Source organism: Neopsephotus bourkii, unplaced genomic scaffold (assembly GCF_033783945.1).
Source record: "Neopsephotus bourkii isolate Nb327-2 ecotype Australia unplaced genomic scaffold, CSIRO-AGI_Nbou_v1 NB_318, whole genome shotgun sequence".
Classification (NCBI taxonomy): Eukaryota; Metazoa; Chordata; class Aves; order Psittaciformes; family Psittacidae; genus Neopsephotus; species Neopsephotus bourkii.
This window is the reverse complement of record NW_026900826.1, coordinates 1959257-1986270: the sequence shown is the minus strand read 5'-3', so window position 1 is coordinate 1986270 and position 27014 is coordinate 1959257. Positions and strand designations below refer to the sequence as shown.

The 27014-nt window shown below is 39.4% G+C and overlaps 1 protein-coding gene across 4 annotated transcripts in view; it reads right to left on the bottom strand.

The window, feature by feature from the left end:
* Positions 1–27014, bottom strand: part of FBN1 (fibrillin 1) — a 151639-nt gene that overhangs the window by 81643 nt on the left and 42982 nt on the right. For all 4 annotated transcript variants that reach the window (XM_061347354.1, XM_061347351.1, XM_061347352.1 and 1 more), the window contains exons 7-10: positions 14262–14459; positions 10910–11035; positions 6295–6420; positions 1483–1641 (exon numbers count right to left, since the gene is read on the bottom strand). In XM_061347354.1, the coding sequence (XP_061203338.1) occupies positions 1483–1641; positions 6295–6420; positions 10910–11035; positions 14262–14459 (609 nt within the window). The remainder of the gene's footprint in view (positions 1–1482; positions 1642–6294; positions 6421–10909; positions 11036–14261; positions 14460–27014) is intronic.

Below are 27014 nucleotides of genomic sequence, written 5' to 3'. Positions count from 1 at the left end.
TTTATAGTAACATCTGGGTCTGCTGCCCACATTGAAAATGCAACCACTTGGTTACATTATGCAGCTAGTGCTCCACTTTATACTGCAGTAAATTTCCATTTCAGAGTTAGACAGACTTTGGGCCACTGACAGTTCTACATTCCTCATCTTGTTTTCTCAGGATACATTAAGGAATAACTGAACTTGATTAAATAATGACAGCAATACCTTACACACATGTAAGGCCTTCCAAAGAATTTTAAAGCATTTTTGAAAAGAGTAATTTATAGTCTCAATTTATTCCAAGTTGGGGGAAAAGAAAGAAAGAAAAAAATGGCATGTAACAATGATGTGGAAGACCTTGCATGGATTTATGAGTCAGGAAGTCCTGGGTTCTAGCTCCTTCTCCACCATGTCTCCGTATGTGGCCTTGGCCAAGTTACTTCACTTTTCCACCCAATTTGTTCACCAGTTAGATATGGATAATTGGAAAGTATGTAAAGAAAACAGGGACTGTGTTAAGATTGAAAGCTTTTCCTTGTCTTCTCATTTTCGATGAGCATCAATAGATTACACTGTTTCATTAGTATTATTCTAGCCAGCTTTAGACATTTAACATGTTTAAATATTATTAATGAGATCGTGACAGAACCAGGAAGAGTCTTCCAAGAGTTCTGATCACAGATTTCTGCTCCAGTATTACGCAGTTTCCCTCAACGGATTAAAACCAAGAATAATAAACACTCCCATACATGACCTCTGACAACTTCTTCAGAATTTCACTGCTACAGTGTTATGACCCTCAATCCTCCCTACACTCTGCACCTCCCTTGAGCTCCTGCCATCAATCCTTAAGTTTCTTTTATTCATTTATTTCTAAAGCATTTTATTAGGTCTCCAGTCCTAAACAATCTCAAAAACATCTTTCCCCCACTCCCTCACACTTAGTTGCACAATCTGCTCATCATCTTCTTTAGATTCAAATCACATGTTATCTGGGGATCTCCACACACAAGGAGGTGGTAAAGTCCAGCACATTTTGGTAGCAGAGATCGCATTCTGTGCCAAACCTCAGGAAATAAATGGCACATCAGAAAGCTGGATGTCAGAGGAAGGAAACCCTAGTTTTACAACAAGAATGAAACTGCAGAGGGAATAAGGATCTATCAGAAAGCTGTGAAGGAAGTAACTTGAGCCTGAAGAGGATGTTGATAACAGAATCTGGATCAGTTAATGTCAGAATAATGCGGCTACAAAACATCAATTAGCAACAGATAAAATCTTATGTTTATGTCTGCTTGCCCTATCCTCCTGGGGGTCCTGAGCAACCTGCCACAGGAGGCTCTCTTTGAGAGCATAGGGCTTAATCAAAACGACCTTCCTTGGTGCTCTCCAGCCTCAGCCATCCTTTGATTTTCTTTAATGAAAACATTACTGATAAAAGAATATCACCTTAACTCAGTGTTCAACCACACTCATAAGCATATACAGGCAGATTCCTACCTGTGGATCTGATTGGGCACATTTCAGGGGCAGCGGCTGCTCCAGAAGACCAGCACCGGCCGCTGTCACAGCAGCACTGCATTTTGGACATCGGCTGGGGGAGCTGGTTGTTGCAGCGCCCGTTGGTCAGAGAAGAAAAGCAGTATCCAGGACGCACATCTACCAAGAGAAAGTAAGGGATATGTAATCATCAGTCCAACAAGGAGCACAGCTTTCACAGACGGCAAAGGTCCCATTTTTCTTGGTTGATTACATTACTGAGGGCATAGCACTTAAACATTACAGCAATAAAAACCAAAAGGCAGAAAACCAGAAAAATTTAGATAATGTTTGGGCTGCTTTGGATGCAGGTGTAACACCTCATGTGAGGAAGCTGAAATGAAGTATGGAGCAGCAATTAATTAATGGAGGCAAAAATAGAACTGAATATATTTTTACATTCAATTATATTCAATATATATAATTATATTCAGAATATAATTGTAATCTCTGTTAAAGATAGTACCAGATCAATTTTGTTTAGGCTTTGATTTGAAAGCCACTGATGTGCAACAAAATACAGCATTGCAGCTCTCAAAGCATTCATTTTTCATTAGTCATGGCTTTCCCAGGTGAAGTATGTAGTGATTTGACAAGATACAGGCTTGCAGGCAAGAAACAACAACAAAGCTTTAATTGGTACCATCACATTTTTTTATGGAGATATTCTGGTTTCCTGTCTGAAAAGGGTAAGCACGTGCTGTACAAGAACGTCCTGTACCCAGATTTCATACACTCAGCTCTAACAACATTGCACAGAGATTCCCCAGCTTAGAGAGAGTAAATGTGGATGGGAGGAGAAAAAAAACCCTAAAAATATTGCAATACAATATGAAGCTCTAAGCAATTGTTTCACAATATGTCACATCATGTCCAACTCAGTATAAGCTGTGGTGTGATTTGATCCTGCACAATAAACCAGACCAAGTTTGTTTCTAAAATATACAAACATTTGCTGTCAAAATGCAGACAAAAACGTTGCAGATATAACCTTACAACAGCAGACACCAGTCTCTAAAGAAACATTATCTCAGCTATCCAGGGCATGGTGGAATCATCTGTCTAGTAACAGGGCTGTGCAGAGTTTACTAGCTATGGTAGTGGATATAAAAAAAAAGCATAGGGAAGTTTCTTATTATTTTGAGGAAATTGATATATAGTGATATGTTGGAAAAGTCTGTGATGGTTCTGCCTTTTATTAGCTGGAACCCTCAACACGGATATTACTGGCAGTACAACTAAAAGACTCAGTTGGCCTTTGCTTCTGAACTTTAGTTACTTCACTCATACTGTCATACAATGGAAATCTGAAATGGAGAAAAAGACCCAAATCTACTCAGTTCTGTTACTGGTCCTCCATTTTCTCCTGGTACCCAACTAAACTGCCAAACACGTATACTCCTTTATCTACTATATTAAAAATCAAATAAAGCTCGGATGCAAACTGATCCCTGGAGAGGAAACTGTTCTCCAGTATCCCTGGAGAGCTATTCAGATGCCTGGTATGATGGTGGGATGGATAATAGGGAGGAAGTACTCTAACAGACCCTATCATCATCCCCTGGTAATTCATCCTTCTCGCTTCTGGTCAGTACCAAGTTTTTAAACATTTAAAAACAGTAATGGGCAGAAGTGTAAAAAGTATCTACACAGGATTTGTGCTAGAACACAATATGCCAGAAAAAGGTAAATACACACATACATTGTCTACCCACAGGTGTGAGAGCTTATCCAAAAGCCACACCATTTTCAGAAAAAGACAGAAAATTCGTGAGAAAAATGCCAAATTTTTCCATACTACCAATCAGAGGTGATTCTTCTTTTCTTTTTCCCTTCTTTCATTTTCTGTTCCAAACAGTCAAACACACAAATAAGGACAAGAAGAGCAGGAAACAACTTTTTTACTGTTTCAGTTTTTCATATTTTAGTACTTTTGACTTAAAAAAATACAGTATTCTGAAAAGGCAAAAAAATGCCAGGAAAACGTGCCTCTTCCATGAAAAATAAATAAAAAAAAAGTAGACTGACAAAAGACATCTGTGCCAGCTGGAGCTGGATGTATGGGCTAGTGGTTTTCTTCATAAGACTCTTCATGTACTTGGGTTGAGATGTTCTGCTCTTGTTTCTGCTCTTCAGCTCTAGGAGATACTATCTTTGCTTTGCCTATTTGAATTTTTAAGGTGTGTAATAATGGAACTCACAGTTCTTCCTCTGGATGCTTGGCTCCAGTGCTGCTCAGTTTGAGCCCCATAAGGGATACATTTCTCAGAAGCACTTCCTCATCTCCAACAGAATAGACATGTTCAGCTAACACTTTTCACTTAAGACTGGCATACTGTCATTAAATCAAGATTATCCGTTTTTCCCAGCTCGCATACAGACCTGGGTTCTGTCCTCGTTAATATTAGACACAAATCCAACATATCTGCAGATAATTAATAGTGCTTCCCATTTAGCACGTTTTGCCTTGAACACACAGCTAAAATTTTAATGATGGTTCACACTGGCATATTACTTAACAGAGCCTGTCAGGATTTAAATACCCAATTCTTTAGCTGTGCTATTTCAGCCTACATATACAGTGGGGAAAAAAGGATGAAAAAACTGCAGGAATACAACATGGGTGTGAATGTTGGGCAGTCCTGACAGAACAATGACTATAAAAAGTAAAAAGCAAATGGTACTTGTGCATCTCTAGAATTTTTTTTGTTATAGAAAGGTGAATCTCCATAAATACTAAGTACAAGCAGCAATTAATGATCTAATGATCTATAGTCATTTAGGAGCTATTAATTTGAAGCAAGAGAAGCAATTCCCAGTGGCATTATAAGTATACAGTATGGAACCAATCTACCAAAATCCTGTTACTGATAATGGAAGCAATATAGTTCATCTTTCACAACCTGCATAAATAGAATGGCACCCTTCAAAATTAATCCTAATTCAACCTACTTCCAGATCTCTCGGGGAAGTGAATACCATTTGGTACTTGGATCTGTGAAGTGTTGTTTTTTTTTTTCCAATTTTTTCCCAAAATATTTTCTACCAAAATTACTAAACACAGGGTGCTCTCTGGAACCCCAGTGCTGGCACTGTGTGTGAGCCTTTAAATAAACAAGCCAAAACAGAGGAAATAAACCCTCCACTTGATTCTCAAATGACAATAAAATTGCTCAAAATTCAGCACTGGCAGTGAAAAGAGAAATTACTACATAAACACAAAAGAAATAAAATTTGCATACTTGCCCTGCCTCAGAGCAGGCTGCATGCTTCCCAGAAGCACTAAGTGCTAATACTACTCTTTCATGGCTTTGGCACTGCAGTGGCATTTAGTTAATTCTCACAGTCCTTTGGTTTCTGGTCTGGCCTTTACAAGACAGGTTCTGCTCTGCACAGTGAAAGCCTGAAAGAACAGCACTGCCAATTCATCATCATGAAAGCAGATACAAATGTCCCACACCCAGCTTATCACGCTACTTCCTTTAATGAAAAATATCTGCATTAAGGTCATAACAGTTGGAATGAGGAGCTGTCTGGGGTGATTACATTCTTTCTCAAGTATATTTGCTTTTCTAAATGACTGCTGAATGTAACATGGACTAAATCAAAGGCAAACATGAGAACAAGAATAAGAAGGCCAAGGCTGAGCCCATCAGTGACAGTGGTAGCACCTCTGGGATAACATAGTTAAGGGAAAAAAAACAGTGAGCAATTGCACCCAGAGATAGGACCAAGAACATGCAAGAAAAGCAGCTCTGCAGACTGCAAGGTCAGTGAAGAAGGAGGGGAGGAGGTGGTCCAAGCGCTGGAGCAAATTCCCCTGCAGCCTGTGGTGCAGACCTTGGTGGGGCAGGCTGTTCCCTTGCAAACCATGGATGTTAATGGTGGAGCACATATCCACCTGTAGCCCATGGAGGAATCCACACTGGAGCAGTCTGTTCTGAAGGATGCACCTGTAGAAGGGACCCACACTGGAGCAGTTCATGAAGAACTGCAGCCCATGGGTAGGACTCATGTTGGAGAAGTTTGTGGAGGACTGTCTCCAGTGGGAGGGAGCTCAGCCTAGAGCAGGAGAGGAGTGTGAGGAGTCCTCCCCTGAGGAGGAAGGAGTGGCAGAGGCAACCTGCAATGAACTGACCACAACCACCATTCCCCATCCCCTGTGCCTCTGGGAGAGAAGAGGTAGTGAATTTGTGAATAAAGTTGAGTCTGGGATGAAGGCAGGGGTAGAGGACTGGTATTTTTAAGATTTGATTTACTTCTCATTATCCTACTCTGATATGATTGGAATAAATTAAAACTCATTTGCCCGAATTGCGTCTGTTTTGCCTGCAACAGTAACTGGTGAATGATCACTCCCTGTTCTTATCTCATCCTGTGGGCCTTTTGTTGTATTTTTTTCTCCCCTGTCCAGCTGAGAAGGAGAAGTGATAGGGTGGCTTTGGCACTGGGCATCCAGCCAGGGTCAACCCACCATGCAAGCAGATGTGTTGAACAAGTTCTGCCTAGCTTAAGACAACAAATATGACATGAGAGAAAAAGTCTAGTAAGAAAAATGAAAGAGAAGGTCACAGCAAAGAGGGAAAGAAAAAAAACATCCTGAAAATGGAAAAATCATTTCAGAACACACATACAGACACATCATGTACTTCTATATAAAAGAAAGATTTCATGACCATGAGCTGAAAGAAGTTTCTGGTACAGTTACCTGTCTTAGATATTCATGAATGTTCATGACAACTACTGTCTTATTATTTACAGGATTGTACTCACCTATGCACTTTAAGCCATCAGGAGCTGTATAAAACCCTGGAGGACACTTGCAGAAGTAACTGCTAACTGTGTTTGAACACTCTCCTCCATCACAGATTCCAGGAACGGTGCTGCATTCATCAATATCTTCAGGGCAAAAAGAGAAGCAGGGGCAGGTTAGCTAAATTAGTTCTAGCACAAGAACAGGTATTTTGTAATTAGTCTCAATGATCAAATTCAGCGTGGTCTGAAGCCCCTCCTAACTTAGGATCTTTTGTTAGGCATCTTATAAACGTAAGTGAAACAAAGCCTAAGAAAATACTGTATCTGTAAATTGCAAAAAGCCAGAGGGTTTTCTTTACTGCCTAATAATGATGGATGAAAGTCTTACACTGCATAGGGGATTTACTGAGTAAACCATGACCCCTCCGGTTTGAATTCTGCACATCAGAATTAAGAAAACTGTCATGGGACCTGTAATGACCAAAGCAATCAGGAGCTTAACCGTTACGTCTCATGGTATCTCCAGCAGCACAGCATCTCCTGGCACCATACTGAGGCAATGGCTCAATACTGACTCAAAGGGAAGTGTAGCACCTACTGAATCGCCTTCCTTCTTACCGCACTTGGGTTTTTCTTGGAAATCCCCCATATAAAAGCACTGAGCAGCTAGACACTGTTTAACGAATACAATCTGACAGGATTATAACTCAAAGAAGGATGACTGCAGGCAACAAAAATTACCTTTCCTGGCTTTCTCCACTAAGTGAATGTTGTGAAGTTTCAACACATTTTGAGACAGTAACTGAAATATCAACTGCAGAAGCTAGACAAAGTCCAGAATTCCTCTTAGATTTTGTCAGTGATTTTAAAATAAAAGTCCATATTGTGATGGTCCTCAATAAAGAATCTCAATTCAATACTAAATCATCATCACAGATCCAGTGCAGAAAAAATTTCAAAGACTGCAGAAAAACACCCTAACACATACCTTCTTATAGTTGATTATAGCTGCATACATGAACAGAGGGAATGTGAAAGGTTTCTTCCACAGCATGGAATTTATGTTATCTACAGTCATGAGAATAACAACCTATGCCAGCCCCAATTGCTTCTTAATTACCATCAGTAGCCTGCTTGTGATGTGTAGTTACTTCCCCCTTGGTTTCCAGTGACTGTCTTAACAATGCAGCTGTATCTACTTAGCATTGCTCTCATCTTCTAGGAACCTGGAGTCCAGCTGAGCTTAAAAACAGCTCGCTTTTTCCCATGGTACCTATGAGAAGAGCCAGCAAAGCAGAGTAGAAAGGCAGGTTATTCTCTAGAGTGACCAATGGTAACTGCCTGTCACAGCCACCTACAATCACCCAGTTGCTCTCTTGACAAGGAGAACCCAGCCAGAAATAATGGCACCACAGGACTCTATCCAACCTCTCCTCCAGAGATCTACAAACAGATAGACACATGGCTGTAATAATGATTTCACCAACCACAAAAATTTCTGAGATGAAATACTGCAACACCACCCAACACACCAAGGCAAGGAGTGAATAATATCACAGTCATTAAAACCGATTGGGGGAATTTAAATGGAACGCCTAAATTGGAATTTGGCCCCAACAGATGGGGGAACACCCAAAGTCCCACAGGACCATTAACGAGTGTTTTAGCAAGTAGAAAGGATCTCTGTTCTACTCTCCTGTAAAGAGAGCAATATAAAACTCAGTATTATAAAAATTATCAGTTCCTCCTCCCCTAGGTAAAGCACTGGATGCTCCTATACTTCTGTGGCCCCCTGCCTTTGCAGGAAAGGAGTGGAGGAGCCTGTGCTGGCACAGATAACCAGGCCTTGAAGACCAACCCATCCTAAGCAGTGCAGGGCCTTGGGTCCCCTGTGCACACATTCTTCCCCATCATCTTGCTAGCTGTCATGATGTGGGTCACATTCCTTGCTTGGGTGTGTGAGAGGGGTGTGACTTTTTGTTCAGTGCTACTTCGACAGTGTTGGCAAAGCCTCAAGTCCAAGTGCCCTGGGAATACTGCTAAGAGACTTCTGGCTCCTGCTCCAAGATTATACTCCACAGGAGTCCCAAAAGTTTCAGTGACAAAAAATGTGGAAATTGAATTTTGGTCTGAGTAAAGCCCCTTGATTAACAGAGAAAAATGCAGTTGTAAATGGATCCCATTCAAGCATTTTCTGACTCAAATTCACCAATGTTTATCTTTAAAGTCATTGTTGCCACTGTTTATATAGAGTCTGACCTTTTTAAAAGCAAAATCATCACTCTTTATTTTAGGGTTGAGCCTAACCCAAACAGTATTTCACTATTTATATTAGTGTTGATATTCATATAAGCAACATTGTCATTGTTAAGTATGCAAGTTTTATAAAGGTAAGTATACTTGATGTACTTGCAGACATAAATGTCACTCCAGGAAAAATTACTCCCCCCTGATCACCACAGTAAAGCATTTACCTCAGCATTAATGTAACTGGAAATGAATGGTTATATGAAGCTGCAAAATAATGTAACACTTTAAAAAAAGCTTTCCAATCAGCTTTGCTAACAAGCAGAAATTTGGCCAATACACTTGATTTCCCATCTTCTTGCATTGTCTCACTGTACCTAATGATTACTATCCTGATCTTATTTTAATGGGGACCTACTGAAAAAACAACTGGTAATACAGCAGGTAGCTCCCAGTTCTGTCCCAAGGACAGGTTACAGCTGCGAGAAGTCTTGCTGGATAGGAAATTAAACCAAGTACATAACTGCATGTTAATTAGTATGCATTAATTACAGTCAATTACTACAAGGCAAGTGACTTGTTTTATACTGGTAGACTTCTACTTGAAACTCAAAAGACAATTTAAAGAAGCAGAATGGATAGGCTGTTCCTACATTACTATACTCAACTATTGAACCCCTATCCTATTTCATGCTGCTGGTAGAAGGCTATTACTTTTCATCTTTCTATTGTATGAATACCTACACAGTTTTAATTAAAATTGCTTGGTACATGGAATATGAAGATGAACTGAAAGTTTCTGTCTGCTGAGGTTAAAAATTGTACAGGTATGGAACTGAAGAAAGAAAACTCTGATCCATCTTTGCAGCCAGGTGATCAGTCCAAAGCAATTTCACAAAACAGGGCAGGAAATTTGTGGCAGGATTTGGGAATGAACCAAGCTATCCCAGATTCTTGGGTCCAGTCCCTCAACTATTACCAAGCACGGGCTCTAAACATGGTGGTGGTTTGGGTTTTTTTGTTTCACTTTAATTTGGTTGGGGTTGGGATTTGTTTGTTTGTTTGTGGGTTTTTTACATGTTTCAGGAACAGAAAACTACCATAGGAATACTTCTACAATGCAGCCTATACAAGTCTACAGTTCTTGTTTTTTTCGCATACTAATACTTAATAAGGCACATGTGCTGTCTTTCCTCTTCACCATGTCCTTCATACTTCATCCACAGAAGGAAACACTCGCAATGTTGCTCTATCATAACTTTCTGACAAAACCACTGGCAGTCAATCTGAAAACCAGGCTGTGTACAAACTATTCTGACATTGCCATTGCTTTCCCTAACCTGTAAATAAATCATAAAATTTTGCTTGAAATTGGAATTTTTCTTTTGAAAGGGTAAGTCATAATTCTTCCCAAATGACTACAAAATTTTGAGTGCTTCCTTAAAGGCACCTGATGCAATAAGGGGTGAAGGATGCACACCTTGCAGCCATACATGTTTACGATACTGAATGGTGGCACTAGCCCCTGATGAAACTTGTCTGCCTACATTAATTTAATTTTTGTCTAATCACTGCAAAGAGGATCATTTGTAAGAATTTAAACATTATCTGGACTTTATTGTAAAGAAGATGAATGAAAAATGTGCAACTGACACATTTTAGTAATATGTTCCTTATGTACCCAAAATTATCTTTAAGCAAAGGAGACATCTATGCCCGATTACTGTATTATAGAGAGGAAAAAATACTATCAAATCACACTTAAAAATTAGCAAGATTCCATAATCATCACTGCAAATTTCCATGCTAATATCTAGCACCTGCAGTACTTCCAAAATAGGAAGAACAATAAGGAAAGATAAAATGTTTGTCCTTCTTTAACATCTGCGACTGTAAGGATGACAGTACTGCAGACTTCACATAGCAGTGTCAAACTCACATTAATGTTAAAGGCAGTTTACATGAGTAGGTGGGCATCTGTTGAACCTTACAGTCATATACGCCTTTTGATTAAAAGGTCTACACAGAGAAATGTACCTCAAGCATTTCTAAAGCAACATATTGGTTAAAAAGTATTTTTTGTTTTACTGTTTAATTTGTTTCAGGTTTACCTTTAAGTCTATAAAATGTTACATGAATACAAGGCTTGGAAAAACTGTAGGCCAATATTTAAGACTCTCTGGTTTAGAATGAGAAATTACTATTGTTCGTATTCGTTGTGAAGCATGCTCTTTGCATATTCAACACAAAAGAGACTGAAAAGGTTGTCACAATTACAATCAAAGTGCTTTGATTCCAGTAAGATCAACTTGTCACAATCAAAGCTGGCTCCAGAAAGATGATTTTCCTCCTTTAATTTCAGAATAAAGTTCTAAAAGTTACTTACCATCACATTTTTGTGTCACTTCATTAAACTTGTGTCCAGCTGGGCATTTGCACTCGAAAGATCCAACAGTATTAATGCAATTTCCCCCTTGACAGATCCCAGGGATGGCTTGGCATTCATCCACATCTATCATATAAAACAGGAAAAAAACACCCACTTTCAATTCATTTCTCAAGAACAGCCATAATAATTTGTCTACTCAGAAATTAAAGTAAATATGCCTAAATCCATGCTTCAACCATCATAATATTATGACACTTGCTTGTGAAGACAGACACTAATTTTGTAATTACTCTATGCAAAGTATGATTAAGTACAGTACTCTAAATATTTTCTGCAAGAAATCACATGGTTATTATTGTTACAGACATTAAACATCTAACTGCTGTTGCTCTGTTTTCCCAAAACATCTGGGGAATGGTGTGCAGAGAACACAGTCTGTCAAAACTCAGGTTCCTTTACAGTATCTAAAGCTGGGCACCCAAAATCACTTGCCCCTTTGAAAATCTTGGCAACATAGCCCACCAGCACAGAGATGCAGGAGCCACAGAGGAGCAGTGCGCAGTGTGCATGGAGGGGGCCTCACAGAGAGGCTTGGGGAACTGCAGACTCATTACTGATGGAAATTATTAACTCGTCACTCCAGTAAGAGCAGCACCAATGACCTTAGGCTGTGGCTAGGATCTGACTCAAGAAGTTTCATAATTAATGTCTCAGGAGGAATTATTAATGACCTGCTTAGACATCCATAAATCTGGAGGTTTTTTTCCCTTTTATTTCTCTCTCTTTGCTTTTAATTTTTTCACTCCAGAAAACTGAAACAACAAAGATGACCACAGGCTAGGTAGGAAGCTTAAGACAAACATTTTCAAGAGGCCCCAGTATTTGGCCTCACAGCTATTTTAGCACAACAACGTGTATGTCATCACTTAGCTGCAAAAGTGTTGCTATGGTTTAGTAACAGCTAAAGAAAAGAGACTAGAGGAGGAGTGGCACTGCAATAGCAGACAGCGGAGGTCTGGCTCAAAGTCCCCAGGGCTGCCCTCCATCTGCTGCTCCCTGTCCTCCAGGAGCAAACAGAGCACTCACCACTCTTCAACCCAAATGCCTGTGCTTCCCCCATCTCCCTGAAGAGTACCAGCTGCTGCTGGTAAAACCCAATTTCTTGAATTCTTGGGATTCACACTAGGATGGGTTTCAGTGGAGGGACACAGGCTGAAGGAGATGACGCCTTCAAATCTCCCTTTCTAAATCCCAGAGAGACAGCTGTAATGTGTCTTGTCGTCTGAAAAGCAAAGTATTATGTCTGTACAAAAGGCCAAGAGGCAATTTCCCTGGGAGCCACAAGTAGGAAGTTTCAGGAACGCCAAGGGGCATATCTGTACCACATCGCAGAGCGTTATGTAAAGATCCCCAGGCCAACTGAGCGGGGTCAAGCAGAGCTGGAGCAGAGCTGTGCTAGAGCTAACCCCTGTGCTGGGAGACAGAGAACTAGCACAGCTACAGCACCCCCGACACAGTCACACTGCTGCAGGGACTCCAGCTACAGCAATATTGCACTGTTTTAGCAGCAGTAATCAGCCAGACTTCATGGCACTGTACTGACCATTTAACAAAAATAAAATATGAAACAAATAGGAGTCATGCTCCTGACTCACAGCATCCGCTTCAAAATCAAAATTTTGGCTTCCATTTTCCTCCTTTGTATCTTTAAAAATCTCAGCTGTGATATTAATTTAACTTTCACCCAGACAGACAAACTGTGAGCAGTGATATTTTATTTACTTTTAAAAATAAACTAGCCCTCCCCCCCATGTTGTTTTTTCTGACTTCTACACAATAATAACAGTTCTCTTTTCAGAGAACCTGGATTTTATTTAACCTGCTTTCCTTTATTTAGATTGAATATGGATGTGAAATCCCTGAAATGTCTTCAGTCTGAATGAATGTTATCTGATTTCAAAAGGACTGGATTCCGTACAATTGCATGAAAAATAAAGCTAATATGTGGTTCCATAGCAGATCTGTTGAAATTATGAACACATTACAAGAGAGGGGAAAACTGGAAAGTACAAGTCAAACACACAGGGCCAAAACTGTGTTGGCACTGCATACAGATTAGCATAAATGTAGCTGCATGCTAAGAAATGTGCAGCAAGCAGAAGTAGCTTTATTCTGAACTGCACAAACCCATCCGAGAGGTCACTGCAGCTTTTCTGTGACACAAACAAGAGGGATATGACTCTAGGTGGGGCACAAATTCAGGGGTGTGGGCCACATACTTATACACATAAGATTTCAGAAGTGTCCAGAACCTCGATTCATAGATTTCTGCACAAAAGACTGGCTGTGGTCAAAATATGCGCACATTATGTGGCATACACAAACATGTCCATTTCAAAGTTCATCGTGACTGGTTGCAGGCACCTACTAGGACTTGGCCTGTGGCAGACGATATCTGCATTTTTAATGCAATGGAATGCCTTGAAGTCCTTCATAAGAATTTCACAATTAAATAAAATCACTCATAAATTTATAATCTTTATCTCAAAAATACTGTAACTTGTTAAAAAACGCTAGACAGAGTGAAATAAACTAGCCCCAAAGATACGGTCCTGGGAACGTATAATCCACATCAGTTTAATACATAGCTGCCCCTGTTAACTTTCTCCCGTTTCCTGCCAGACATCCAGACAATAAAAGAATTTATACAGCTGGAAGTATTAGAATAAAAGCCAAAAGCAGTGTAAGGACTTTCTAGGGTAAGACATGCTCCGAAGTAAAAAGTAAGCAACATCTGGGTGGATTTTACAATTTGAAACAAATGCAAATGTATTTCAAACTTGTATAAAATATATAATGGGGCATTTCAAATGACATGACAGGCACTTTCTCCAGGTCAAAGCAGTGTAGCGTTAGAGATAAGACACCCAAGATGAATCCAAAATCAACAAATTTTAGCTAAAAAATCCCACACCAGATAAATGGAACATTATTGACACAGAATTTTGATGGTTTTGAGTACTTTTTGAAAACAGAACAAATTCCTCCACAGAATGATCGAGTGGCACACTCAGAAAAACACCATTACAGAACCAAGGGAAAGGGCTGCTGGCAGTGAGAAATTCATTAAGATGCTGGCTGCTCTCACATGACCGAAGTTACTAATGTACTCACTTGAACATCAGGCATTCACTGAATCATGAAGTAATGCATCTGACAATGTTTTTCCATTCTTCACACATATAACTGAGAATGGCTTAGGACAGGTTATTCACAACAGCGTAACTCAATTAAGATTAATCCAGTAACAATTTCAGCAGCTTTTGGGGAAGCTCTGCTGCTAACTTACCTTGACAGGCTCCAGTTCGAATGTTTGGAATGAAACCTCGGCGGCAGGGATGCGGCTGGGCAGGACACATTTCACAGGGGTGGCCCCATGCTCTCCCAACTGTTGCACAGCAAAGGGTTTTTGTGCAGACTATTCCACTGAGTTGTCCTTGGCACATCTGGTTGGTTACCAAAGTAAAGCAAGGGCCGGTCCTGTAATCTGTGCCAAAGAAAGGAAATCTAATCAGCATCACAATAAAAATACACAACAAAACTTGGAATAAAGCAAAATACCAGCATATTTAGGCAAGTCTTATGCACACAAATTGTCACCAGCCCAACAATTTTCCTTAGCAGTATTCTGCATAGGATTTTTCTCAAGTTTTCTTCTCATTCAAATCCACTGAAAATAAGCAGCTCTATAAATCTATTGTGACTATTTTACAAGGAGTATTATATACTTAAGATTCTGCAGGTCCCCTTTTACTGCTTGGTTTAAACTCTAGCAATACTCTTTGTGGGGTCTATTCATTGATTTGTTTTAAATATTCAGTGTGTTAATTAAAATAATACTGAGTTAGGATTCATTTATTTCCACAAGTTTTGTTCTCAAATGAGTCTCAAGGGAAGACAATGCAGACTGCAAGTTGTTTTTTGAGGACTGTGTTTTGAGGACTGCATATACTCTACCAGCTATGTGGGTAAGCTTTGCCTACAGCTGAATGGAGGGCAAGTGGAACACATCTGCTTTGATTTGTTTATGGTGGGACGGGCCACTTAGCCAATAGACAAAATGAAACTAAGATGTTAATAAAATACTAGTAGCCTTTCTTTCGTTCCATTCTCCAAGGGCAAATGCCAAGCAGTGCTACTGCCAACTCCTGTTGTCTCCTGCACATTTGGAGCGTGCATCCCTGTTGATTTTTCACAAGTGACCATATATGTTTTCCTGTTATGGTGCACCAGGATAGAGTCCAGCATCCTGTAAGGGTAGCCAGAAAGTTATGAACCTGATGGTTGTCTGTACTGAAATGGTTCCCAGGTGCCTCAGCCAAGGTCACCAAGTAATCCACACTACCTTACAGTCATGACATTATAAATTCCTCCAGCTTTTATGCCCCTTCCACACTTTGTTAACAATAATATGTTAACACTAAACCACTGATAAGAAGTGTTAAATAGGGCAGAAATAAGAATGAAGGCCTTTCCATTCTGCCCCTTCTCCTCACGTTTCTACATTGAAACCTATCATTTAAAACCAGGGATGCTGTGTCCATATGCTACAATTCTGCTGATTAATCAAGCCACTCCTTGATATAATAAATAAAATGGCTTAGAGAAGTCCTGTAAGCCATACAACAGTCTTACATTCTTACTATTATCTTCAACAATTAAACATGATTTTCTCAGGAAGGACATCGAGTTAGTTTCAAAGATCTATTTCTGATAAACTTGCACTAAATGACATTAAATGCCATTTGCTCTTCATTAACTATGTATTACATTCTATAATTGCTATTCTATCTTTTGCCTGTTTAACAGACATGTAATCACCTAGAACATCTCTTTTCCTTTTAAAGTATTGGAACAACAATAACTTTTTTTCAGCCTCTGGAAATTTGTCTTGTCTTTCCAGAGTTATGGAGAATTAACCTGTATGATATGAGAACGCTTTAGCTAAATCTTCTCTGTTTCCCTCATGCTGGTTAGCTATATAAAAATATGTAAATGTAATTACTACTATTTAATGTCATCCTTAAGTGCTACCAGATTGCAAATATGAAGTTTCTGTCCTATCCCCCGCAAACATGCAGCTACATTTATTGAACACTTCTCCCTCCTCTTCCCTAGTGATTCTCTCAGCCTGATCATGAATGGGTTGGAATCTCTGATAACATCTCTTCTTTACCCTTGGTTACTTAATTCCTTTTCATCGCCTTAACTCTTTTTGGCTTGGTATTTCTCATTGTGCCCCTTCATTTCCAATAGTAATTTTTCACACTACAGCTTCTGTCAAGTTCTTTTTCCATTTTGAAGCATTTCTGTAATTGCTTTCATTTTCTTAGTCAGACAGGCTTGATTTGCTCTTACCAAAGCTTAAATTGCCTTCTTTTTCATTTCTCATTGTAGAGATGCAGCTTTGGAAGCATATAGTATAAAACCAAATATTACTGATTCCTGACTGTATCTTACTCCTTCAATACACAAATGAATAGAAATAAATCATGATCAATTATACCTATCAATTACAAAAAATTCGTTCTGTGATTGATTCTTCATCCTTGATACAAATCAGAACACATTATTTTGTGCAAAACTCACAATATTCAACCTCCCCCTATTACAACAATAGACGGCAATTTCTTTAGAAACACCACAGTTTTGTGCTGGCAACAGGAAATCTCCAGTGTACCTCCTCAGAATGAAATCCCTTATTGTAGATTGTCCCTATGCCATTTATATATAGACATTTTGAAAAGGAGTCATTTTGTTCTCTGTCGTAGCGGGAAGCATTCGCCAGACAGTGGTGAATAACCCATCTTGTATTTTATGGTAGAATATGAATGGATCAGCATTTACGATTGTTTGCTTTCAAGCTATAAATGACTTAGCTGTGGCCAATACAACTTAGAAATATGGCAAGCCCAATGAAATTAACTTTATAATCATGCAAATCTTTCTGCAACGTTTCAGTAACAAGTAGGTCAAATATGCACCCAAACCAAGCAAATCCAGATCCTATTTGTTATCATCCAAGCTCACAGCACTTTACCATGAATAATTATAGACTATATTTCACCTTATCTTTTGCCTTGATAAATTTTACCCTTAATACTCAGTTTTCTGCTTAGTACAGCTTTTTTCTATTTTCTCAATACAATCATTCACCTTTTCACAAGAAAGATTTTCTTTTCTGTTCTTACTGAAAAATTCTAAGGGTCAGAAAACGCGTAAGAAAAAGACCATTTGGATGTACCACTGATCTACGGCCACAGAGGAACCCACACTTCCAAGTCCTTTTTTATTTGTACAGAGGCTTAGTAAGAAGAGTTCTAGAATTAAAGCATCTTTAACAGTGAGTTTAACATTTTCTGATGCATTACAAGATGAAGACCTATGAGAAGCAAACAGGATTCCGCTAACTTGAAATGAGAACGGTATCACATGTAAAGATGTGTTGAGTTACACCATTTTTTTTGAAGGTGTTTGGTTTCATGAATCACGCAGATTTCAGAAGATGGGGTCTATGCTTAAAGGCACTGACTTCAGATATGAGCTTAAAACTCCAATCTTTATTTTGTAACAATGAAGTTTCCTTAGGCATTTGTGTCATTTGAGATTATTCAAACTACTTCGATGACTAAAACTCAAACACAAGGTCCCAACTGATCAGTCAGGAGTTAAAAAGAAAGAAGTGGGAGAAGTACAGCCAGAAAAGGTCTTACACAGTTTGGTTAGTTGTTTTGTTTCCCAGAGGTAATTTCAGTATACTGAAGAATGTTGAGACTTGAAAATATTTCAGTAGAATTAATTTTAAAGGATGTGCAACTGATAATCAACTGTTCTAAGTCAATTCTAATGCGAATTTCAGCACGTGCAAGCAGCCTTCAGTAGGCATTAGTCACAGCTATCTACAAATTTATCTGCTTCTTCACATACTTCTTAGATATTTTGATAAGGAATAATTCCACAGGGAGCCTTAGACAACTGAGAAGACGGCAGGAACTGTAAAACCACATTAAGCTCCTATACCATTAGAAAGAGCAAGAAAGCAATAGAATGAGGCTGGTTCAGACAATGCAAGAATCCTACTTATTAAGTCCACAGGAAAGAATCTAGCTGCATTTTGATCTAGAGCTCATTCCTGTTTCAGCCACAATCATCAAACAATTTTAGTTATCTTCTCAAAAGATCCTTTATGTTCCTCAAAGCACCAGAGAGGCTGCTGAAATACACAGTACTGGCAGGCTTTGATCAGAACGAGCACAGCAATAAATAATGGTAATTGTTCCAAGTAATGCTGGACAGCACCAAAGAGACTCCAAGCACCAGGTTAGTGCAAAGCTTTAGACATCAGATACATATCTTAAGCGCTCAGTTCACATTAACCTCTGTTTGTTTTCAAGCACAATATAGTTTTTAATGTAAAAATACAGTTTAAAAAAGTTTCTGAACTAATGGAACCCAGATTAAACAATTCAGCTAATGCAAGGGTGCTGGATTAAATTCTGGGGTTTTTTCCTCCTTTCCTCCACGATTCATTTCTTATAAATCTCCTATGAAGAGTTCTTGATGTTTCAAAGTAAACAGCCTGATTTTGCAAACTGATAACCACCTGTTAAGGAGGTTGACAGACTCCTCCACTTCTGTTAAAACGAATGGAATCTGCATGGGTGCAAAGGTCGAAGGATGGGACCCTAGCAAGTCAGCATTTATCTTATCATGACAAAGATCTCATTACTGAAAAGAGGAAAATGCTATCTCTTGCCATCATAAAGAAACAGATAACGGTAAAATGAGTGCTGTTTTTCTCAGCACACAGCATGCTCAGCTCACACAGTACCCTGTACTGCACATTGGCTGAGCAGCAAACCTAGACTGTTGCTTGGAGGGAGGAAACATTCCTCCTAGCTACTAGCACTTCACATGGGTAAATTCTACATGAACCCCCAAATCCAGCCAAGACTGCTGTGTAACTGAAACCACCTTCAGCAACACAAACTGGCAACCTTCCCTTTCTTTAGTACAGGGGAAAAGGGAAAGGAATATTCCATTATCGTACAATCAATGAAAGAAAGGTCAGAAAGGGCTCCAAGGCAAGTCCAGTACCTTAAAGCTGATCTTCATTATAGCTTACTTTCCTGCCTAGCAGCAGTTTTGTTTCTGCTGTTTGGTGGGCTGGTTGTGTTTTTATCAGCTGGGGATAAAAGAGGAACGTTGGCAGTGAGACTGTACAAGGCAGAAACACAGACTCATTTCTGTAAAGTCTTCAGAGTGCTGCTCATGTGTGACCCGCTGCGCTTGACAACCCGTGCCCCTGCTTAGCCAGCCATTGGGCAGAGAATCACAACTGGCTATACCTGAGAATGCTCTTTTGGAAACTGATCTCAAACAGCCAAAGAATAATGCTAGCTAAAAGTTGGCAGTCCAAGTTTCAAGTAGCAGAATGCTTTCAGCATGGTACATGACTTCAGGCAAATTTCAACTATTTTTCTCAAGCATCCAAAAAGTGTATTTTTGATGGGGGGGGGGGGGAAGAATTTTATAGCTATTCTTTTTTCAATGGCATTCCTAAAGTACAAAAAGAATTTTTAAATGGTGAGAGAACTAGTAACTATGCAGTTGTAAGCAGAAAAAATTACTGGGCAATTAAAACATGGCACTCTGCAGTCCAGTGTGGGAACAGTACAAGAAATTAGGGTGGTGAGGCACTGAAATAGTTTGGCCACAGAAGCTGTGGCTGCCCCATCCCTGGCAATGTTCAAGGCCAGGCTGAATGGGGCTTGGAGCAACCTGGTCTAGTTGAAGGTGTCCCTACCCATGGCAGGGGCTTGGAAACACAATCTTTAAGGTCCCTTGAAACACAAACCATTTTGTGATTCTAAGATTCTATGACCAGTATTATTTAATATATTCATCAACGATTTAGATGAGGGAATTGAGTGTACTATCAGCAAGTTTGCTGATGACACTAAGCTGGGAGGAGTGGCCGACACGCCAGAAGGCTGTGCTGCCATCCAGCGAGACCTGGACAGGCTGGAGAGTTGGGCAGGGAATAACTTGATGAAATATAACAAGGGAAAGTGTAGAGTCCTGCATCTGGGCAGGAACAACCCCGGGTTCCAGTATAGGCTGGGGAACGACCTGTTAGAGAGCAGTGTAGGGGAGAGGGACCTGGGGGTCCTAGTGGACGACAGGATGACCATGAGCCAACACTGTGCCCTTGTGGCCAAGAAGGCCAATGGCATCCTGGGGTGTATTAGAAGGGGGGTGGTTAGTAGGTCAAGAGAGGTCCTCCTTCCCCTCTACTCTGCCCTGGTGAGACCTCATCTGGAATATTGTGTCCAGTTCTGGGCCCCTCAGTTTAAGAAGGACAGGGACCTGCTGGAGAGAGTCCAGCGCAGGGCAACTAAGATGATTAAGGGAGTGGAGCATCTCCCTTATGAGGAAAGACTGAGGGAGCTGGGTCTCTATAGTTTGGAGAAGAGGAGATTGAGGAGTGACCTTATTAGTGTATATAAATATATAAAGGGGGAGTGTCACGAGGATGGAGCCAAGCTCTTCTCAGTGGCAAACAATGATAGGACAAGGGGAAATGGGTACAAACTGGAACACAAGAGGTTCCACTTAAACTTGAGAAGAAACTTCTTCTCAGTGAGGGTGACAGAACACTGGAACAGGCTGCCCAGGGAGGTTGTGGAGTCTCCTTCTCTGGAGACATTCAAAACCCACCTGGACACATTCCTGTGTAAACTTATCTAGGTGTTCCTGCTCCGGCAGGGGGATTGGACTAGATGATCTTTTAAGGTCCCTTCCAATCTCTAGCATACTGTGATACTGTGAAATTGAGCTTCCATCTTCCCTTGGTTGTAACAGCATGTGCTGAGAATGCTGTAAGTAAGAGAAGATTTCACATCACTGCCACAGAGGGGGAAAATTCATTTTGAATACAACTTTTAGATTAGAAAAAGTAGGATTAGGATTACAAAAACAGATGATGGGATTTCCAAAGGAGTTTCCAAAAATATCCAGTGGCTGGACACTTATATATGGGAAAAACTAATGTGGAAGAAGGGAACTCTGAATGTATCTAATGTCACCAATAAGAATGATATGAGAATGATATCAAGCAAATTATGGTTTTGGAACAGGGATAAAGACAGTGTTTAAGAAAATGAGCCATGAATGAAGGATCTTAAATGAATCCTAAAAATACACACATATAATCATATTTACCTAAACTGATTCAGGTATGCTTGCGCAAACAAAGCTCCAATCACTTTCCTAAGTTTAAAAACCAGGAATAGAAGAAACATGTATTATGGCTATCATGAAATCATGTTTTGCATAGAGGATTTTGTGGCTTTTAACTGCTGATCAGAAAAGTGAATGACCATGCTCAGGATCCTGTGGGATAGCTATTATTTACCTCTGTTTTTCCTAAGAGGAGACTTATTGCATATCTCACTTCACAGAATCAAGACCAGACACACAACACAACATTCCCATGTTAGCTCAATGCACTGACTTCCAACCATTTGAAAACTCAGACACAATAATTCTCCATCCACAGGTGACACTGAAATGCCAGTTGATAAATGCATCCAATCACAACACTCCATTTTCCACAGGGGCCATTTCCTTAAATAATTACTCACTGTTAAGCACTCCCTGTCCTCTCCTCCCCCCAGCCAGACACCATTACTCACCCCAGTCAGATCCCAATGTGTCATCATTGGAAAGTACATGGCAAAGATATCAGAGGGTGTTCAGAAGGAAAGAAAACAAAACTTTGTAAATATTTTAAAGCTTATTTCCTATGATGTCTAACACTTCTTACCAGTGCACTTTGGTAGGTCTAGCTGTGGTATGTGAAGAAATTATCATGCCACTTCTGTCTGCTCCTTTTCAGTGCCAGAGATGGCTTCACATACTAACGAGACCCTTTCCCAGCTGCTTCCGCACACAGCGCAGCACAGAGCTCAAATAGCTAAGATTTAACATTGGCTAGTGCTAAGATGTCACTGGAACTAGGGCCTCGGAATGCAACCATTCAGGCACTGTTTCTGGCAGGGGTATATATCTGGCAGCAGCGATGTCTCAAAATACCACAGCTGTGCTGCGGACAGATCACAGCTCCAAGTTGCCTCTCGTTATTTTAACAAGAGCAAAAAACATCCATGGAAGCCTATCTACCACTTGCAATAAATAACTTCCACGGGTATCATAGTTCTTCATTCTGTATTAGTCAGCCACAAAAGTTAGTTACTGCCTCATGTATTTCAGCCCCAGGAATATTATCTTCTAATTCACGATTCTGATGACCCCATTTCTGCATGTCTTCCTCACCTTTGCTTGTTGCAAATTGTTCTCATATATTGACTTGCTGGCACACTTCAGCCTAAAGTTATTTTCCATTCCGTAAGCTGCTTCACAAATCCATTTCTGCACAGATGATCTGTTTAACATGTCTATCTAGCAAATATTATCTAGTCTTCCTCGGATACTGGTTAAAGAGCAGGACTTAAATAACAGTTTACTAACCATGTGAGACTAACATTATCAGTTGCATTTGATGTACAGAACAAATCAGGCTGACTACTTTCAAAAGTATTTTGGCAATCCATTTTCCAGAACAAATATACAACTATTTTCATGCCAATTTTGTTCTTGCAACTGACCCAGTTCTCGAAGTCTGTAACTGAAAAGTAATAACATTACAGTAATAAAATAAAAATATAATGTTCAAAAAATTATTACAGAATTGGAGTGATTTGTTGCACACATTTTAATCCAACACGCAGACTAAGCATTTCACCAAAATCAAGGCTTTAGCTCTGTTGTTCCCAATTATGTGCGGCAGCAGTCCAAATACAGAAAATTGTTACCACATTTTATTCTTTTCCATGATGAAGAAAACAGTAAGCAATGCAGCTAAATGCAGAATAACTTCTCATTTCTGAATAATCAGTTACCTGACAAACTCTAAGCCACCCTACTTTGCCGTATAAACAAAAGAACATTTCTTTGCAGATTTTAATTTTTCCAATTTTTTTCACAGACTAGCAACAATGAATTCAAATTCTGAGTTGATTTCCATCTCTTTTTTTGCAAAAAAATAACTTTGGTGACATATTTATTGTCAAGACCAGATGATTATGAAGCAGAATGGATTCAACTGAAGAACTCTGGAAGTTTCACCTAAAAAGAACAAGTTGGCTGAAGTATATTACTACTTTTAAAAAAGAGTTCTTAAGAAGTGCCACGTTATAGAAGCTCCCTTAACGTACCACAAAGTATTAACTATTAAATAGCAAGGTAAAGACAAAGCTAGTAGACAAGCTCTATGTATTTATTTGGCTCCAGAAGACACTGACTATAAAATAACTGAGACTACCCAAAGTGGTGCAAACTGTGTAAGAAAAACAAATCTAATGACTTACAGTATACTAAGTAGATCAACATTCACATAAAGGGAAAATGCTTTCAGACAATGCAACACGCAGGATTTAAACAGATACTGCTCACATTTTAAAAGGAGAGGGAATAGTGCAATACATTAGAAATAATCTTTTTTTCCCAAATATAAATGTTCCTCTGCAGTGTCATGAAACACAATACAATTGCAGAGCACTGGAATGAAACTCAGTCCAGAACTGAAAATAGGTTATAAATAAAAAGGGAAGGTGAGAGGGAGGAGAGGAAGGGAGCCAATTTCACTGCTCAAGCTAAGTGAAATACAGTGAGTAAACATGCAGCAAGAATGGTGAGAAGTCGACTCATTTTTACTGTAGATCACTTAAAGGAAAGGCAGTAAGCGTAATAGGGATGTCTGGGGTGTTGGTAAGTATATATTATCATAATGACACGTGGGCAAATAACTTTGCGGTCCTAACTGAATACAGAACTTCCAAAGTCCTGGCAACACTTTAACAAGGTAATTAAAGCAATCAACAATTTCTTCTCATTCCTTTTTAAACAGCTGCCAGGAGCCATCTGGCTTGTCTGAAGCAAACTCCTTCTTAGCCATAACCCAAAAGGACCAGCACTCCTGAGAAATCATGGCAGTGGAAAATTTCCACCGAAAGAAAGCAAAGGGCAAGCAGGTCGTATTCCCATAAAGACTCTTCTCCACATGGCAGACAGCTCCCTGGCCAAATTTCCTAAGCCAGGCTCTTGCCAGGTTTTTGTGTTTTCAGTACTTCTCATATACATGTATTTTTAGTGATACTGTCATGAGTGATGACAGATTTGATATGACATAAATAGTGATTTTTTTTTTTACTTGCCTGAAGACTTGGAATAACTAATACTGTTCTTTTTGAGTAAGGTTTTAACACAGAATATTTCTTCGTAAATAGCCAACAAAAAGACACAAAAAATATCTGAAAAACAATGACTGCATACAGCATTTTGATTTTCCCAGTAATATTTTAACGATTATTTCATGGTTGCACAATAACCAAAAAAAAAATCTCAGGAAGTGTTACAAATTTAAATCAACAACATACAAAAATTGCTTCAGACACCAGTATCTCACCTCTAACTCTACAGTGAAACACATCAACTACTTAATTGAAATACCATGCAACTCTCTGTGTTACAGGATCAGATTCCTTCCGCAATGAAACCGTAGCATCATTCTGTGTGTACAACAGTGTAATCGTGACCAGAATCTGGCTCATTGTGCATAACTATATATATGGGATTTGCATTAAGGCTGTGATCCAAAAATGAACACAATAATAACATGCACTACTTAACTCTGAATGGTATCTCTGTTGAACTGTTACAGAATACATGCCATAATTCTGGAACTATCTCATGTATTGAATACCTATTGCTAGAAGTAGAAAACATCTCCTTCCAAGAAGATTTAACCTTGACTCACAAGTGTTTAACTAAACAAGTATTAATTTTATTAAAGATATATATTATACCCACCAATATAAAGTAGTTGAGATGCTAACACTCATGTTTCGTTACACTTAATTTTCTGTACAGTCATGGACCCTATCTCTTCTGGTGATCTTTGAGTTTCAGTGAGCCTAGGGTTCTCTCACCTTTAACACTTTCCTGTAGTATTTACTGAAGTATCAAATTGCTTTGTTGCTAACTGTGAATGACCTTCATAAAATCTAAGATACACAGACTTTCTAGACTTCTGTACTGATTGGGAAGAGCCAGTGAACATCACCTATAATTAGTATTTCATTTTAAAAAGTAAACTATTTCTTCTTTAACATCGACTGTTATTCCTGTCTTCATTGACCACTTCGTTAAAGGAATCTTCTTGCTGCTTAGCAGTAATGGGTGGATGTCCCCTAAAGTCAACGAATGAGTGACCTCAAGTGACTGAGGATTTTCTTCATCCATCATATTTTTAATTTAAGTATTACAGAAACTACTTATGACAACTGTCAATGAAATACTCTGTTAAAACCACGTCAAAAGCCTGATTTCCCCAAGCAGTGAGAGAGTACAGAACTAATTATCTTAAAATGAGGGAGGGAGAAAGATGAATCTACAATTATCAAACTCAGGGTCAAGTCTGCTTCTTACTTGTGTACTGCAGGCAAGAGCAAAAGGTATTTACTGACTCTCCTGTTAATAATGTAATGAAGCGCACAACATATTTTCTTTTTTAACTTAAGATATTAGCTGAGAACAATTGCACGTCTTTCTAAAAGACAGAATTATCATAAATACGCAAACATTGGAAACTTTCTGTGCTTTTACTCAAAATGCAAGCAACTCCCCATAATGTTTAACATGTCTTAATATTTTAATAACATCTGTGCTAATGCTTTTGGCCTTTTCTTATTTGTCACATTTGCAGTGTATACATTATTGTAGTGTAACAGGTATTGCAGATCTATTTTTACCTCAGCACTGGAAACTGGCATCTCATCTACTTGTTGATGGGAATATCAGGTCCTAAGACCTCATCTGCCTCCATACAGGAGTAAATCATTAAAACTAGGGAAACAGTCACCAGCCTGAGTGCCTTGAACATGAACATTCACATCCCAAGACTGAAATGCTAACAGATTTCTGTTTCCTCCCTATTAGACAGGACTTGCTGGTTTTGTAGGTGCCCAGACATGGACCATCGGTATGAAGCCCAGGTCCCAGTTACAAGTGAAGGATTAGAATCATTCACTTTGACAACAGAATGACAATTCAGTGGGAGAATCCTGTTGCCTGTGACTATGCATCCACACACCCACATGTAGAAAACAGCCAGCGCTGGAGGGATGAGGGGAAGAGAGATCCACCCAGCTTCAGACGCCTCTTTCCAAAAGCTGGGCCATACTGGCTCAACCAAAAGTGACACACTCCAATTGTATTTTACTAATTATGTGCTCATGGGGAATAGCATCAGAATCTTGGAAACAATCATTTGTACTGAACGGTCCATTACACCGATCACTGTGCAGTTTTGGATGATTTCTCACTACTTATTTTAGAGATTCTGGGTTGAAAAACAAGGTTTCTCTCACCTCCACACTGCCTGAATCCCAGTAGTCATTCAAGGCTGATTTATTTTTTTTTATTCTTTGCCATGACAATCACTGAAATTTATCTGTGTAAATGCACAGAACATCTGGAATCAATGGCTTCAATTAATGGAGTTCATAAAAGTGGTGCTCCAAAACATACACCAGTGAGAATCAGATGAGTAGGTTTTATTTGGGGCATGTGGGAGAAAGGAATCAGGGGTTCAGCAAATGAGCCAAGTGTCTGTGAGTTTCTAACTAGGGCACTGAGGGGAATGAACAGCTCTGGCCTGTTCTTTGTATACACTTCAACACAGTAACGCTAGTTTCACACAGAAACAGGAGATCCCAGCTGAAGGAGGATGATGAACATACATGCTTATTTATCCACACATATTTGCACTTTTTTCTTTTCCATTTGAGGCACAAAAGACTAAAGCAGAAGTTTTGTTACACTCTGGCTATATAGAGAGATTCTCAGTAAGATAAGTAAATGCTTAACATAATAGGAATCACTCAGATTTAGGTCAACAAACGGCCAGCCTCACTGACTC